The 17,180-nt window shown below is 42.3% G+C and overlaps 1 protein-coding gene across 1 annotated transcript in view; it reads left to right on the forward strand.

The window, feature by feature from the left end:
* The first annotated feature begins 289 nt into the window (after positions 1–289).
* The window catches only part of LOC109919897, a 253,629-nt gene continuing 236,738 nt past the window's right edge, over positions 290–17,180 (forward strand). The window contains exons 1-2 of the mRNA XM_048598683.1: positions 290–740; positions 864–1,096. Of these exons, the coding sequence (XP_048454640.1) occupies positions 1,091–1,096 (6 nt within the window). The 5' untranslated portion in view covers positions 290–740; positions 864–1,090. The remainder of the gene's footprint in view (positions 741–863; positions 1,097–17,180) is intronic.

Consider the following 17,180-nt stretch of genomic DNA (forward strand, 5'->3'; position numbering starts at 1 on the left):
CCCTGTGACAGCTACTAACGAACATAAAGGATCCCATTCCCACAACCAATAAAACTGACGTAATACATAAAATACCATGCAAGGACTGTGAGAAACCTTACAAAGGCCAAACTGGAAGAAAACTGACAATAAGGATACATGAATGCCAACTAGCCACCAAGAGGGACAACCATTTCTCACTGGTCTCAATATACATGGAAAAAGAAGGACACGAATTCGACTGGGGCAACACATCCATAATAGCACAAGCCAAACAAAGACATGCCCGGGAATTCCTGGAGGCCTGGCATTCCAACCGGAGCTCCATCAACAAACACATTGAAGTGGACCTGATATACAAACAACTGAAAAACAGAACTGGAACTAATGCAACTACTCCAGCAAAGCAAGGCATATAAATAGCAAGTGAGACAGAACACTAATGCTTCACTGGAGGTGCACTGATGAAACATTACCTAGCATGGTGACATAACGTCTGCAGCCAAATACACCAGCTCGGTGAGCAAGTCTACAACCTCATCCACAACCCAGGCTACACATCTTCTCAAAAACTTGGTAGTTGTTACATTCAATTTCAAATAATTGCTTAATTCAATTCTGTTTAGGAAAAGCTGGAGGATTTCAGTAGGTCACCAAAAGTGTCAGTCTGTTTTAATGAGTTAGTCAGAGAGAGAGAGAGGAATAAGCTCCATGCAAGAAAAGTGCAACGAAGAATCCTCCAAATGCTGGTCCCATCTCAGGTGAGTGATCAAATAATCTGCAGGGAATATTGGAAATAGAGGAACATTACCGGTAATGGTATATTGCTTTTCCTGAAGAATGATACCACACTTGAAACATTGACTCTGTTTCTCTCTCCACAGATGTTGCCAGATCTGCTGAGCTTCTCCAGCTCTTTGTGTTTGTACAAGTAACAGTACTCCTGATCCCCCACGTCAATCAAAATGAAACAGCATGTTATGACCTCACAAACTGAGGTGAAGGCTTCACTTTTGCAAGGAGGCCGAAGTTATGCCCAAATAAGGATCTCTGAGCTATGTAACCTTATGCGGATGTATTTTGCAGAGTCAAAGTTCATTGAGTGAGTTAAATGCAGGTATGTCTTCACTCTGTGATATCACCTTCTCCAACAAAGAACTACATTGAACATTACAGAACATGTCATTGTATAGTTACTGGTAGGTGCGGAATGTAGCTATGAAGTGTTGTGTTCCAGTGTCATAAATGGAAAGCAATGAAGAAACTGCATATCTAACACTACAGGGATTAATTGATGCAATGTGCATAGCTTTTATGATTGCTTGAGACTCTAATCTGTTATGTTCATGTTTGCCAAAAGATTACCTTTCAGTAGAATCCAATTTGAAGCAGATGTGGGACATTGCAGAATCAGAGTATGTATGATTATTATAATTGCCCCAGGAGAAGAACAGTAACTTATGCTCATCACTCTGCATGCAGTAGCAGCCATTATGTCTCCTCATTTGTTGATGTGAAGCTGGCAGCCTCATAGTCAGTAAGTGAGCATTAAAAAAAAAGCTAATAGGCATCCTATGGAGATGTGTGAAATGCACATGTTACCTTGTGTGTAAAGTGACCTGGCAGAAGCATGCAAGGCATAAGTAACCTGACCTCCAAAGTGAGGTTCTGAAGAACTTTAATGGCATGTGAGTTGTTCTGAAAGCAGCCATGATGATATGGTGAGGATGGTGGTTTGGCAGTGCCAGCTTATATGGAGGAAGAGTGGAAGAGGACAGTGCCCATGAGCATGCAGGGAAATGGTGGTGACAGTTGAGCTGGATGAGGCCTAGCGAAGCAAACAGTGAGCTGTGGTGCCAGGTAACAGATCTGACTTTCATATTGGGAACTGGTGTCATCCATTTTCTCAGAAAAGAACACTAGAAATAGGAGGAGTAGGCAATTTGACCCTTCAAGTCTCTGCCTCGCCATTCAGCAAAAGCATTGTTGATCTGCAGCAGACCTCAACTCCTCTCATGCCAGCTATGCATAACCATCAACTCCTTGATATTTCAATAATCTATTTACCTGCTTTTTAAATGTTTTCAGCGATATAGCCTCTACAACTCTTTTGGGTAGAGAATTGCAGACACTCACTACCTTCTGGGAGAAGAAATTCCTTTGTCTCTCAGTTTCAAATGAGTGTCTCCTTATTCTGTATCAATGCCTTCTAGTTCGAGATTCTACCACTTACGGAAACTCAGATCTTGTATGTTTCAATAAAATCACCCTTCATTCTTCTAAACTCTGAATAAAGATCTAACCTATTTAACCGTTCTTGATAAGCCTACCCTTCATCCTGGGAATCTGTCTAGTGAATCTCTTTTGAACAGTCTCCAGCGTCATTCTATCCTTTTTAAATGGGGGACTAAAACTGTAGGTAGTACTCCAGGTATGGCATCACAAACACAATGTACAGTTGTAACAAGATTTCCAAGTTTTTAAACCATAACCCCCTAGCAATAAAGGACAAAATTTTATTTGCCTCCTTAGTTATGTGCTGCATCAGCTGCTAACTTGAATAGGGATGTCACATTAGCAGTTTTCTAGTCCACTGAAACCCTGCTGGAATGCAATGAGTTATGAAAGTCAACCAATTTATCTCTAAGACTAAAATAATGTGGTCAGCAATACTTTTATCTAATTAAATAAGAAAACAGGATAAAGTATCTGTGTGGGAGCATTTTGCAGACAGTGACCATAACTCAGATTCAAGATTGTCATGGAAAAGGACAAGGGTGAGCCTGAAACAAAGTTCTAAACTGGGAGAAAGCCAATTTTATTCAGATTAGATATGATTTCGCCAGTGGACTTGCAGCAGCTACTTTGAGGTAAATCTGTGTCAGAGTAGTAGGATACATTCAAGAAGGAAATAGGGAGATTAGATGTTCCAATAAAGATAAAGGTGGGACCAATAAATCCAGCAAATCCTGGATATTGAGGAATATACAGGATTGGGTAAGAGAAAATGAGAGGCTTATGGCCTGAGAGCTGAAATCAGTAGAAACTCTTGATGAAAATGGAATGGGCAAGGGGATCTTAAAAAAGAAATTAAAAGAGCAAAAATGGGGCATGAAAGAATAATAGCAGACAAAATAAAAGAAAATACTAAGATTTTACAAGTACATTAAAGGTACATTAGGGCGGTACAGTGGCTCAGTGGTTAGCACTGCTGCCTCACAGCACCAGACACAATTCTACCCTCGGGTGACTGCCTGTGTGGAGTTTGCACGTTCTCCCTGTGCCTGCTTGGGTTTCCTCCGGGTGCTCCGGTTTCCTCCCACAGTCCAAAGATGTGCAGGCTAGGTGGATTGGCCATGCGAAATTGCCTGTAATGTTCAGGGATGTATAGATTAGATGGGTTATAGGGGGATAGGTCTGGGTGGGATGCTCTGTGGGTCAGTGTGGACTTGTTGGGCCAAAGGTCCTGTTTCCACACTGTAGGGATTGTATGATTGTAAAAGGATAACTGGGGAAAGAGTAGGGCCCATTAAGGAGATATTGGTACTTTGTGCGTAGAGCCGCAGCATGTATTTAGGGTTTGAAATAAATACTTTGTGTCAGTGTTCACTAGTGAGAGGGACGATGTTGGTATAGAAAAAAGGGAGAAGGACTGCGATACAATTAAAGAAATTAACATAGACGGAGAGGAGGTCCTGAGTGGTCTGGCAGGCTTTAAAGTAGATAAATCTCCGTGAGATGTAGAAAGGTTGATTGGTGAGTTCATAAATGATATAGAAATTGGTGGATTGGTAAGTATTGAGGGGATAGCTTCAGATCACAGGAGGATATAGATGGGCTGATCAGTGACAAATGGAATTCAATCCAAGTATAAGGTGATGCACTTGGACAAGACAAATAAAACAAGGGGATATATGATGAGTAGCCATCATACATATGTCATTTCTGGTTCTGTTTTGCAGGGGTTTGTGTATGGGGTCTAATTCCACATGTTTGTTGATTGCATTACGGGTTGAAAACCAGGCCTCTAGGAATTCCCGTGTGTGAACCGGAAATGACACAACCCAACTTAATGGACTAGATCATATAAATTCCAAGCAGAGTGGAACAACATCGCTTCTTTGGAGGCCGCACAGATGATGTTAGCTAGCATGATGACAAAACGTCTGTACAATAACCAGCCAGCTCGGCGAGCAAGCCAACAACCTCATCCACAACTCGAGCTACAAATCTTCGCAAGAACCTTAATGATATATAATGAACAATAGGATCCTGGGAAGCACTGAAAAAGGGACCTTGGCGTGCATGTCCTCTGTCTCGTAAGGTGTGAGACTGCTAGATAAAGTGGTTAAGAAGACATGAGATAATTGCCTTTCTTAGCTGAGGCTTAGAGTTTAAGAGCAGGAGGTGAAGTTGGAACTGTATAAAGTGTTGGTTAGATCACAGCTGGAGTATTTTGCGCAATTCTGGAATCCACATTATAGGAGGGATGTGATCACACTGGAGAGGATGCAGAGAAGATTTACCAGGATGTTGACTGAAGAGTTTTAGTTATGAAGAGAAAAGAGAGAATGGATAGACCGGGGTTGTTTCCTTGAAGGAGAGGAGACTGACGGGGGAAGCATGATTAGTATGAATAAAATGATAACGAGCATAGATAGGGTAGACAGGAAGGAAGTTTTCCTCTTGGTGAAGGGATCGGTGCTCAGGTGGCATAGATTTGATAAGTGGCTGGAAGGTTAGAGGGGATGTAAGGAAAAAAAATTTCACCAAGAGGGTGATGGGAACTTGGAACTTACTGCATATAAGAATGGTAGAGGCAGAAATCCTCATAACATTGAAGAAATATTTAGATGTATACTTGTGATACCAAGACATACAAGACCAAATACTGGAAAATAGGATTAGAATAGTTAGCAAGGTCAGCTTTCCTGCTCCTCTGATGCTGCTTGGCCGGCTGTGTTCATCCAGCTCTACACCTTGTAATCTCAGATTCTCCAGCATTGGTAGCTCCTACTATCTTAGAATAGTTAGCCACTTGTTTCTGGACAGGTGCAGACTCTGTTGGCTGAAGGGCCTTTTTCTATGCTATTGACTTCTATGATTTTAGATAGAGATGGCAGAACAAATGAAGTGGCATTGCTGCGATAAAGTGTGAGTTTCTGGACACCGGTGTAGTGCTGGATAGCAACATTCGTGCTAAGTGTCTATAGCTCGAAGTAATTCTTTTCAGAGTTGTTAGATTAGAGTTTCAGCTATCAACATTGTGGAGCATCAGGGAGTGGGAAAATTAGCTGAACATGTTGTGCCAAAAGGCAATCACGTCTTTGGAGTTAAGTAGAATGTTCAAAATGGTTGCTTGTCAGGGCCGAGAGAATTTTACTATGAGGGAGAAGGTTTGGTGAAGTATGTAGTGATGGAGGACTTTCAACTTTGTTTTTGTTCAACAAGTTTGAGTTACTGCTACTTGTTTGGGTGAGAACAAGGGCTGTGGGCAAGATTGACGAACTGACCATGATGGTGCATAGCTGAGTAAATTATGCCACTACTTTCTGGAGTTTAAAAGGAAGAGAGGTGATCTCATTGAAACATGAATGATATGCAGGAGAATTTAGAACACTGAGGCAGTTCTCAGTGTAAGGATTGATTAATTAGAACTGAAATACGGAGAATTTTTTTCATTCTTAGGGTGATGAATCTTTGAAATTTTCTACCCCACAAGGTAGAAGATGCACTATTGTTGAGTACAATCAAGGCTGAAATGAACACACCTTTGGTCTGTCAGGTAGATTTGGGGCAGCATGTCAGCTTTGATCGTATTGATTGGTGGAGCATATGAAGGGCATATCATCTACTCCTACTATTTCTTGTGTTCTTATGAAGGTCCATTTGAGTGATGTGTTAATAAAGATGTATGAGAAGTGAAGTACTTCTTATACTGATTTGTTTCTCTCTTTTCCACCTGCACATCTCTTAATGATTTTGTTGGGATTCAGTTGCAAGATGCTGTCCACATCTTTGGGTCCATTTGATTATTCTACATATGTGTGTCTCCATAGCAAGTTTTGGTATGCTGATCTGTCATGGGTGGGTAAGATCTCAAATGAGACTATCTTGTCCACACATGCACTTTTTCCAGCATTGGATGGTGATCAAGAATACAAAGCCTGAGTGTAATTTTCTTTTCCTTATGCCAATAATACTGAAGGCTATTTGGCTGATCCTAACATCATTGTCATCAATACCCCAACAAAGACCAGGAATTAAACCTGGGATCTTAGTCAAATGTACCTCTTAACTACACACAGGGCTGAATTCTAAGAGCCCATTTGGAACGGATTGGGAGGCAGCAAGGCTGGCAAAATTATGCCAGACGGAGGTACATGGATTTCCATGATCTTCTTGCCAACATACCATTTTGTCAGTTCTGGGCAAAATGGCTGCTCGTTCATGTCTGGAACCCAAGTGTGCTCAGGAAACTTTACCCTTCGTCTATCCTGTACTATATCTGAACTGATGATGCTTAAAGGAATTCTTTAAGAAACTGCTTCACTTTTGCATCTAACCCATGTTGTATCTGAACTAAAAATGCTCAAGCTGAATAGTGAGAAGGAAATGCTTCATTTTACAAGCCCACACCATGGGGGCAGCGCGGCAGATTTTACTGGCAAGTGTCAGGCATGGAAGATATTCTCTGTACCCATTAGAGCTACTTCCACCCACAAAATCACACCCTCCTCCCAGCCCCTTAAACCCCCATCTCCCTCACCCTGGTGTCCTACTAACCAGATCCTGCCCAATAAAGCAGACTTGACTTTTGTCCAGCCTCCAAAACCACCCTTCTTGAACGGACCACCATTCAAGCCTAGAAACTCGAGGACCACAGAGCTGCTGGCCAATCAGATTAGCTTATAGTTTTCTAAAGTGAGCCTTCCACTTAATATGAGGGTAGAGCATAATCTAAGCATAAACTAATTAGCTTAATTTTTTTTTTGGATGGGCTCCTGACTGACTTTTTGATTGGGGGTGCAAGCAACATGGCACCTAGCAAAATCCATCCCATTGTTACGAGTAAATAAAATGTATTCTCAACAAAAGTTTCATTTAGAATGGCAGAGTTGAGTTTTACTCAATACATTATAGTATGGAAATGTAATTTCCCTTTTTAATTTCTCTGACCTTTTACACTCTCAGATTTAAGCTAACATGATATTTGATGTTAATTACTAACTTTGAATCATTCATTGGCTGTTCAGGTTGTGATTGAAAATGTGAGTTAAATTCTGGGAAGAAATAGTTCTTGGGTGGATTAAATGTTTTTCAAAGTTACCTATATTCCCAGCAGGCAGGCTTTTTCCAAAAGAAGGTTTTGAATTAAAGGCCAGGAGTTTACCAACACTTTGGGGAGGTGAGAAGACCACTGGCAAAATGGCATTGGAGATCACGAGGAAGATGCCTAATGCCTTCCATCAACCATGCCATTTTGGGTGAGTTGATAAATCAGCTGTCTGCTTCAAGGCCAGTTGAGTCGCTTACATGACTAATTAAGCACCAGATTCTTCTACGTGGCATTTTCCCTGGAACAATAAGAGTACTGTTCTTTTTTCATTCATTCACAGGATGTGGGTGTCAGTGACTATGTTAGTACTTATTGCCCATGGCTGTGGGTCATCTAGAATCACATGTAAATCAGACCAAGCCGGGACAGCAGTTTTCTTCTCAAAAGGAGCTTAGTGAACCAAAAGTGTTTTTCTGACAATTGACAATGGCTTCACAGTCATCATTAGACATTTAATTACAGATTTTTGTTTTAAAATTGAATTCAAATCCACCAGTTGCCATGGCAGGATTCGAACCCGAGTTCCCAGAATTTAGCGATAATACCACAAGGACATCAGTTTCAATATGGGGAAATCAGTGGATTAAAACTGGCAGACTTCAAGCGGAGTACATTGCTTTGTAGGCACTTGATGACCCACAGATGGGGCCTGCTGGCAGTACAGGATCACCACTTGGGCAACAGCGATGACAGCCTCACATTTACACCCTGACCCCACCCATTTACCGGGCCCTGCCATCTTGGCCCTGGAGTCCACCAACTAAACTTCCTTCAAGATCGTCCACACACTGAGGCACCCACTCCAAAGATGATAGTGTGATTAGGACAGATTCTGGTGATGAAATGCTGACAGCAGCACCAACTCACCTTTAATAACTCATCACATCTTGGAGTGTTTGAGCACTGGAACCTTGGCCAGTCACAGAAACATTCCCCTGCAAAAAGATAAGAATGCCTCCCCACTCTCCTGTATATTGAAAGCATATCATCCAACCAACTTAGTGATAAGCAACATGATGAGTTTGGAATGTGAATTAGATTCAAACTGTATAACAGGAATTCTCTAAATTTGTAGATTAAACAGCAAATGAGTAGCCAGAACTATCATCAGCTTACATGTCAGCTCTCAGGGGAAGCTAGTTTTAATTAGTCAAGCTAGGTAGCGATTAAAGATTGAAGTCTGGTTTATTTAATGAAGTATATTAAATTTAAATTGCGTGTGGCTGAAAGTCTGGGCTATGTTCCAAAGATTCCTGTGTCTAGGGGTGAACAAAATCATTTTGAAAGATGCTTGAATGCTTTATAATGTTGTCGTAATAGGTTTTGAGCACTTTATCCGGGTTGACACTTGGCAACACTATACTGAAGAAGTACTGCATTGTCAGAGATTCAGCCCTCCAATTGAGATGTGAAACTTAAACCTTACTTATTCTGTCAATTCAGGTGGACATTAGAGCTTCTAAAGCATTATGAAAGCACTGGGAGGTCTCTGTTATGGTTACTTCAAACTTTAAATACCAAAGGCAGATTATCTGTTGTAGTGGAGATAGTAGGAACTGCAGATGCTGGAGAATCTGAGATAACAAGGTGTAGAGCTGGATGAACACAGCAGGCCAAGCAGCATCAGAGGAGCAGGAAGGCTGACGTTTCGGGCCTAGACCTTTTTTCTGAAGAAGGCTTTATCTGTTGTAGTTTTTGCATCACCTACGAAATTCACAGGCAGAAACATACTGGTACATCAAATGGCCATGATGGCAGTATGAATAAACACTTTGGGTGTAAGTTCCCAGCCCTGAATGAAATGGGTGTTGGGGAGTCAGTTAGGAAAATATTTTGAGGCTGTATGAGATGAGATTCCCAACATTCAGAAAAAAATCAGAGTATGCAACTATGAATTGAATGGCGAGACGAGAATCTTGCCAGTGAATCATGCATTGTTATCTAATTAGCATGCCATTAGCACCTAATCTTATTTTATTGATATGCATTTTCCTGTTCTCCCACACGCTGGAGAGAACTTACATTGCAGTAGGTTTGTACGTGAAAGTCAGTAGGTATCTGGTGTTTGCAGCTTGCTAACTGCTCTTCCAGCTTCCTATTGGGACAACATTCCCAACTTCACAGGCATGTTCAAGTGGTAACAACCCTCTCTATCCATGGAGGTTGGCACCAGACATTTACTAGCCTCTCCACATCCTCATGGTTCATCTCCCTCCCACTTATGATACAGTTCTCCACTTCAATGCTGCACTTTGGGCCACACTGGAACCTTTAGTTATGATCAGATCATAGATCATAGAATCATAGATCATAGAATCCCTACAGTGTGGAAACAGGCTCTTTGGTCCAACAAGTCCACACCGACCCTCGGAGCACCCGCCCAAACCCATCCCCCTATAACCCACCTAATGTACAAATCCCTGAACACTATGGGCAATTTAGCATGAACAATCTACCTAGCCTGCACATCTTTGGACTGTGGGAGGAGACCGGAGCACCTGGAGAAAACCCATGCAGACACGGGGAGAATGTGCAAACTCCACACAGACAGTCGCCCGAGGGTGGAATTGAACCCGGGTCGCTGATGCTGTGAGGCAACAGTGCTAACCATTGTGTCACGTGCTGCCCAATACTGCCAGGATGTTTGCGCACAGGGTCAGCCACCCAAGGTGCATCTCAGGACCCCTTGGTTGATCTCTTAATGCTCACACACTTCACATCTACTTGGATGATCACAGCGTCCCTGCCTTGCCTCTGCATGTTACTCTGTCATCCAGGGCACAAAGGCTCATGGTACTTTTTGCCTGCTTTGCCTTTTGGTGCACACACAATGTCAGACAGCTTATCATAGTTGCCAGCAGTGATCAGTCAAAGAGGTAGACCTGTTACTGAACAGCACTGCGCGACATCAATGTTAAGGCAATGTGTCAAGAGCTTACATGGCAAACACATTACATGTGCTTCAACCAAGTGGTCATGTTTCAAAATATATTGATAATAATCCTCAGTTTGGTAAAAGGTCACAGAGTTCAATTAGGGTTACTTGCACAGTAAGTCAAGGACATAATTTGGTGTCAGTCCAGGGTCTTATTATTCATTTTTTAAAACAATATCGTTCATGGGATGTGGCTAGGTCAGCATTTGATGCCTATTTCTAATTTCCCAGAGCTGAGTGAAGAGTCAACCACATGACATGGGCCTGGTGTCTCATGTAGGTAAGATGGCCCACTCTAAGGGACATGAATGAACCAGACAGTCAGTGGTCATCGCTAGACTCCCAATTCCAGGTTTGTGTTTTAATTGAATTCAGTTCCACCATCTGCCACATGTGTCCCCCAAAACATCACCTGGGTCTTTGGATTAGTAGTTCAGCAATAATACCACTGTCGCCTGTCTGTACACAATAAATCTGTCTTTTGGAGCAGTCATGGTCAGGGGGCACATACCATTAAAGTCTGGGGAGTTGGCCATTGTCAGTCAGAAGTAAAAACAATGTTCTTCTGACCAGAAAAGAATCACCCTAGTTGCCTAGATTGCCAACAGTCACCTTCCATGGCTCTATAGTCTGCACAAACTCGTTTCATACTTTGGACCATAAAACATTCATACCATGATCTTATGTGCTGCCTCCTTGGGTACTGTAGGGTTCAGGGTGGAGAGAGGTCCTTGTAGTTGCTGTTATACATGCAACCTCCAATTATATGTGTGCCAAAGCTTGTCAAAATCAATTAATATTCTAAACACTTAGAATTGGACTAGCCTGTGTTAATCACTACCAGTCAGATTCTAAAATGTATGAAAGAATACTTCTGTCAGTACATGTGTGCAACAGATGTCTGAATCAGGGCAACAATGTGCAATGTGCATTTGGAGGCACCCATGAACTCCATGTCCCAGTATTTGGACGATGCTGTTCAAATATTATTTATGTATGCTCTGACTATTGAATGATCACATTATTGAGAAGCTGCTTTGTTTTGATATTGGCCACATAGGCTCATTAGCACCATCCATGTTGGATACAGGTGCAGAAGCCAGGCTGCCTGCATCAAGGTCCACTACACAAATGAATGAGGAGCAAATACATCCATGAGTCCAGACCAGCATCAACAGCTAATGTAGAGCCAACGTTTATTGTGGAACATGCAGCCATTAGTGCCATTATGATGCAATGAAGATGTGGGAGAGCCACAGTTACTTCCATAGAATGATGTGCGGATGAGGGGGCGGGTGTTGGTGGGAGGCAACGGCACTATACTGTGACCAGAGGTGGAGGTCAGAATACTATGTGCTGCTGTGCAGTGCACCTGCAATGTAATGCCAGTTTCAACTGTGGCCAATGAAGGTTTCCATGCAAGTCAAGTCTGGGCTTTGTATTTGTACCAGCAAGACAGATGACACCACTCAATCCTTAAAATCTCTGCTCCAAACAACTTGCTGATGCACCAAGGATCTCAATGTGGATGGATGATGAGGATCCATTAAGAGCTGCAGCATTGCAATTATGAGTACATACTTTGATTGGAGTAGCACCTTCAGCATCTTATTATGCAGCAGCAGCAGGCATGGTGATGCAGAAAGGACTTCCTCCTGAACATGGTTCAATGGAACTGACTTGTGCGAAGTCATCTTTCGCTGCAAGTGTATCTTAATACTTTGATCCTTCTATGTGGTTCATGCTGTTTAATGAAAGTTAAGATAACAAATAGATGGGAAGCCTTCACAACATCCTATACTTCCTTATTAAATCCTGACAAAGTTTCATGCTAGTAAATATGTTATGGAAAGGATAATCATCACTTAGAAAGAGTTAGAACATCATGTAACATGCACCAACTTGTTTCTTTTGTTTCTTGTAGTTGTAGCTAAAATTATATACACTCATACAACTGGTGATGAAAAGTGAACCTGTATTTGCTGATGTGATAATGTATTTACAATAAAGTGTCACCCATGCTACATTCCTCAAAAAATTTTCCTCCTGTCCCTCCAAGTATGCCTGGTGCAGTCCCATGGTTCACAGCTCGGGAGTGGGAGCCTGCATTTAATGGAACTTTTGGCCTTGGAATGCTGGTTGGATGATAGTGAGGGCATTTGGGGATACTGGGCCCAAACATGCCAAGTGTGTCCTGTCCAGATACAGACTCATCCTCATTGTCTTGAATTCTCACCAGGCTAGGGTGGCAGGCAGAGTGGAGGTAGAAGGCCCAGCAACCTCTGAATGTCTTCAAGGGAGATTTCTAGGGATGTGCATATGTGGTTACTCCTCTGGGTAAATGCCTACTGCACCATCCTGTCTTCTTATGAACAAGGGAAATCCAAAGTGAAGTCAAGATTGTTCATGCTCCTGTTGCCTTGCTGTTGGTTCTGAGAGCCAATGGCTAGAATGAAGGAGTGCAGGTCTGTGTGTAAATCCAGCAGGTACTGAATGTGTTGGACCAGGGTCTGCATGGAAACCCACTAGTGGAGGCAGCCAAATGCTTGCATGCTGGCGGCAATATGGTACAAATAGCATTGGTGTAATCCTCTAAATGTCAAGTCATTTTGCACAATGTCTCCAACAAACCTACCGGCTCTCCTGTATTTGCCTGTACATTTGTTGAAGTTGTTCATGGCTGACACCACGGAGTCATCTCTTGTGTAGGATTCAGCAGGTGTCTGGTCTCCAGCAATCCCTTGAGTGCCAGTGACCTTGGGCATTTCTTCCTCGACCACTTGCAAAATTATAATAGGTGCTCCAGACTCTAATCCAGCTCCAGTACCCACCAAGCTGTTGGTATCTGAACTGGTGGAGGGTGGAAGAGACAGCCTTGCTGATGCATTCTCTGATGGATCTGTGACTTCTCCCTCGAGGTTGAGGAAGAGATGTCTTGCAGGGCCACTTTTTTGAATGTGGAAACTGTGTAGATGGCACTTGTACTGACAGAAAACAGAAGAGAAAATAGTTGCAAAATCTTGAGCAATATTAGAATGCATCCACAGTGGCAATAATGGGAGAGCAACACAGCATCAGTTCTTACCTGATTGTTGGGACATAGAGGTTTTCGCATCACCACATGAATGGTCAGTATCCTCTCCCATGAAGGCTGTCCTTACCTCATAGAGTGTGTGGAGATGAATGTTGGGCACACCTACCACCAGTCTTGCTCTTTCAGCTGTATTGTGGACCGGTTTCTCCTGAAATGAGACAAAGAAGGATTTAATCAGATGAAAATAGCTAACACAGTTGTTAGTGCTGATGAAGGTGGGGGGAAAAGTGATGAGGCATCCTGGGTGAATGAGCAGACAATGCAGAGAGTGAGAATGCTATGTAGTTTGGTGAGAAGGGGATGAATGAGAGCCATTGGGCGATAATGCTAAATGCAATAGTGGGAAGTGTAGACCAATGGCCTTGATGGAAGATGGGTTCAGTAGCAGATTTTCGGTGAATGTGTTCCTACATTTCTGAGGATTTGTTCCTACCTTGGATACCGCACTGACCTGGATGGCAATCTCAGACTGGTAGCGTCTGATGCCATGGTTTCCTCTTGCAGTTTTGGGAAAGAGGATGGCCCCTACTGTGCACCACTCCATCCACCAGATTCTCCAAGTCTTTGTCAGCAAAGTGGGGTGCCAACTTGCCTTTGTCTGTCATCTTCTGTGGAATTTTTCACATAATCAAACTGTGAAAGGCAATTCCTGGCAAGCAGCGTTTTGAACTGGCATGCAGCTGAACGTTAAACATGGCATCAGCAGCTTGAACACTTTTTCAGCTGCTAACAGTTCTGCTACAGCTGAGCTCAAGTTGAGCATGAGAGCAGTACCGTGAAGTTGTGCATAGTGTGGGATTCTAGTTTTCAATCAGTAATTTGCTGATTTTAGGTGGTTCGAATCACTCTCCCCGATCCCTGGTTCTGACATTGGACTTATTTAGGAATGTGAAGTGAAGAAGCCAGTAGACAGGAGTTTCAGGGCAAAAGAATCTCAGCGTTTATTTAAATACAAAAAGGTAAGTATAATACAAGAACTATAGGTAAAAGTACTAAACAGTGAAATTAAGACTATCAAATATACAGAGGACAGTAATTAAATACACTACTAAATTAAACACAGATCAAACCGTGTTAGAACCTAAACAGCCAAGACACTGGTCCCAGCACAGTTCAAGCAAAGACTGTCCAACTGGAACAGCTCCCCTCTACCTCAGTCCTGGCTAAGAAAGTGGATGCGAATAAGATCACATAAATATAAATAATAGGAGGAAGATTAGACAATAAAACCTTTAGAGTATGCACCAACATTCAATTTAATCAAGGAGTCAGAGATTTACAGTGCAGATAAAGGCCCTTTGGCCTATTATGGCCAGTGTGGCAACTTCGCTGTAATTGATCAATTAGTACAACTGAACACATGTTAATGTTCTGTTTCTGTCAGGAATATGACAATTAAGCACAAGCAAGTTGATGCACTGGTGCCCAATGTGGAAGCAGCAGGTAATATCCAACTTCCTGATGCACTGTTAATTTCACTGATTTTAAACATTTCACCACATCCAAATGTACACATATTTGCATATTAAAATTTAGTCCAAAGGTTATTGAATTGTACAAATAATCGGTTAAAGAAGCAATTGATAGAATATATATGGTAGTAAAACCGCCAAGATATTAGTCTTGTTATAGTGATGTCCCTTTTGCATCTGAGTCAGGTTGTCTGTTCAAACCTACTCCCTGACTTTCACACATAATCCAGGGTAACACTTCATTGTATCTTTGAGATGTCTTCTTTTGGATGGAATGGTTAACTGAGGCTCCATCTTCCCTCTTGTGTACAATAAAAGATCTCATGACACTATTCAAGGAAAAACTGGAGTTCTCTCTGGAATGGTTCAGATTGTGCAATTTTCCACCATATCAGCTCTGATGGCTCATGCTCATGCACTAGTTAATTATTTCATAAAAGATTTTCTTTTATTACTGACAAATGCCAGCATTTTTTAAATATGCTTTTACTTTTTATGAATCATCCTGTTTTATTTTAACTTGTTTCATTGCCATTGAGGGAGATCTGGCTTTGGACATCCCATCTTTCATTCTTATGGGAACATTTTGGTTGTGTTGTTTTTGGGCTATTTGATGAAACATTTCCTGCAATGGCCCATGGCAACATTTCCTTGCATTGCATCTCATTAATTATACATTCAAGTGGGCCCAAAGGCACCCTTCTTCTCCAAACGTGCAGTATCAGAGGCAGGAGTGCTCGTCACTACCAGAATCTTTTAGCATTCACACCACGGTAGCCATACTTTAATCTCAAGTGCATACCGCATCAAATGCTGCGTGACAGGAGCTGCCCTCTGCACTGTGATTCTCAACAATCTTTGTTAAAAACATGGTCAAAGAGGGATGCTGCCAGTCTAGTTCTCTGACAGAGACCTGGTGGTCCTGGTAGATGGGGTGATTGACAGCAGGAGAGTGCTCTTTCTCACAGATGTCAAAGGAAGCCATGGCACCAAATGCAGCCAGCCTGGATAAAGGTAGTCACCTGGCACAGTGTAGTGTCCCTGGTGGAAAGAAACACCCAGAAATGTTGCAAGATGGTTAATGATCTTCTGCAGTCTGCCAGGATAGATGCCATTATTTTCTGTCTGCTACCTCACTCTCTAACTCTACCATTGCATACACTTCCCACTAAAGCACATGTTCTACCACCCTTACAAATACCACTGTATTGCAAATAGCATCTCTGCTCAACCACTCTCACCCACCTTGTCCTTCCAAATCCCTTCTTGCCCTTTGCGCTTTCTACTCACTTACTGGGGCCATCTCCCAGCCCTCCTGCTCTTGAATCATCACTAAAATCTCTTCCATCCATTTTCATCTCACTCAGTCCTTCTTTTTGTCTCATTGCAGAATAAAACATTGCTCAACATGCACAGAGTGCAAAAACATGCAGTGAGGTAACCGGCATTCATGTGCTCACCAGCTAGGAGGAAAAGATCTTTGAAATGGCAGGAAAGCACCATTACTGTTCAGGTAGGGGTATCAAGACCTCCACGCCAAGGCAACCAAGTAAACTTAATTGTACTGTGCTGTACAGTTCTCCTATAAACACCACTGTGAATGTATTCTTAACATGCTCAAGCTTTTACCCTTTTTGCACAACTAATGTTCCCTCTTTTCCTGTGTAAGCACCAGTGACATGCAAGCAGCCTTCACCCTGAAGAGTCCAGGCACTCACCCCATGAATTCCTTGTGTTTTGAGGAAGAAATTGCAGATCTCTCAGTGGACGCACTGACAAGGCTTTCTCCTGTACCCTCCACAAGCTTGGAGCCTTTCACCTTGGCGGGTTCTCTTCCTAGATTAAATTCAGGAGCACCTTCTAGAGAACACACGCTAACATTTCTCCTCAGCTAGTATAGGAAGAACGGCACTTTGTCACTGACACTCAGTAGTCTGCTGCTCAGGACCAGGCAGAAGAAGAACCAATGGTGTTGGCTATTTGTAAATTCATGCAAATGCATAAGCAGTCACAGAAGGAGCAAGCATGTGTCTCAGAGATACTTGGTAAACTGGATCAAAAATTTGATGAGCCACCACATTATCAGGCCGTGCTGGCTCAACCGTGCGCATGTCTAGTTCTCTGTGAAAAAAGATATCAAACAAGGAAACTGATTTTGCTTTTGCCACTAAACAGCGATTGTTTGCCTTTGCAACAACAAAAGAAATGAATTAACTGAATAATGACATCACCCAGTTTATATATCTCGGAAGCCGTTAGCAATTAATTTTTGTCTGGCTTGAGTCACTCAATGATGCATCACTCTATCATGCTGAAAGTGATGATCTTCGTGGCGAATGTTTTCATCTTGGAAGAGTACTG

The sequence above is a fragment of the Rhincodon typus genome, chromosome 7 (assembly GCF_021869965.1).
Source record: "Rhincodon typus isolate 14 chromosome 7, sRhiTyp1.1, whole genome shotgun sequence".
NCBI classification, from domain to species: Eukaryota; Metazoa; Chordata; class Chondrichthyes; order Orectolobiformes; family Rhincodontidae; genus Rhincodon; species Rhincodon typus.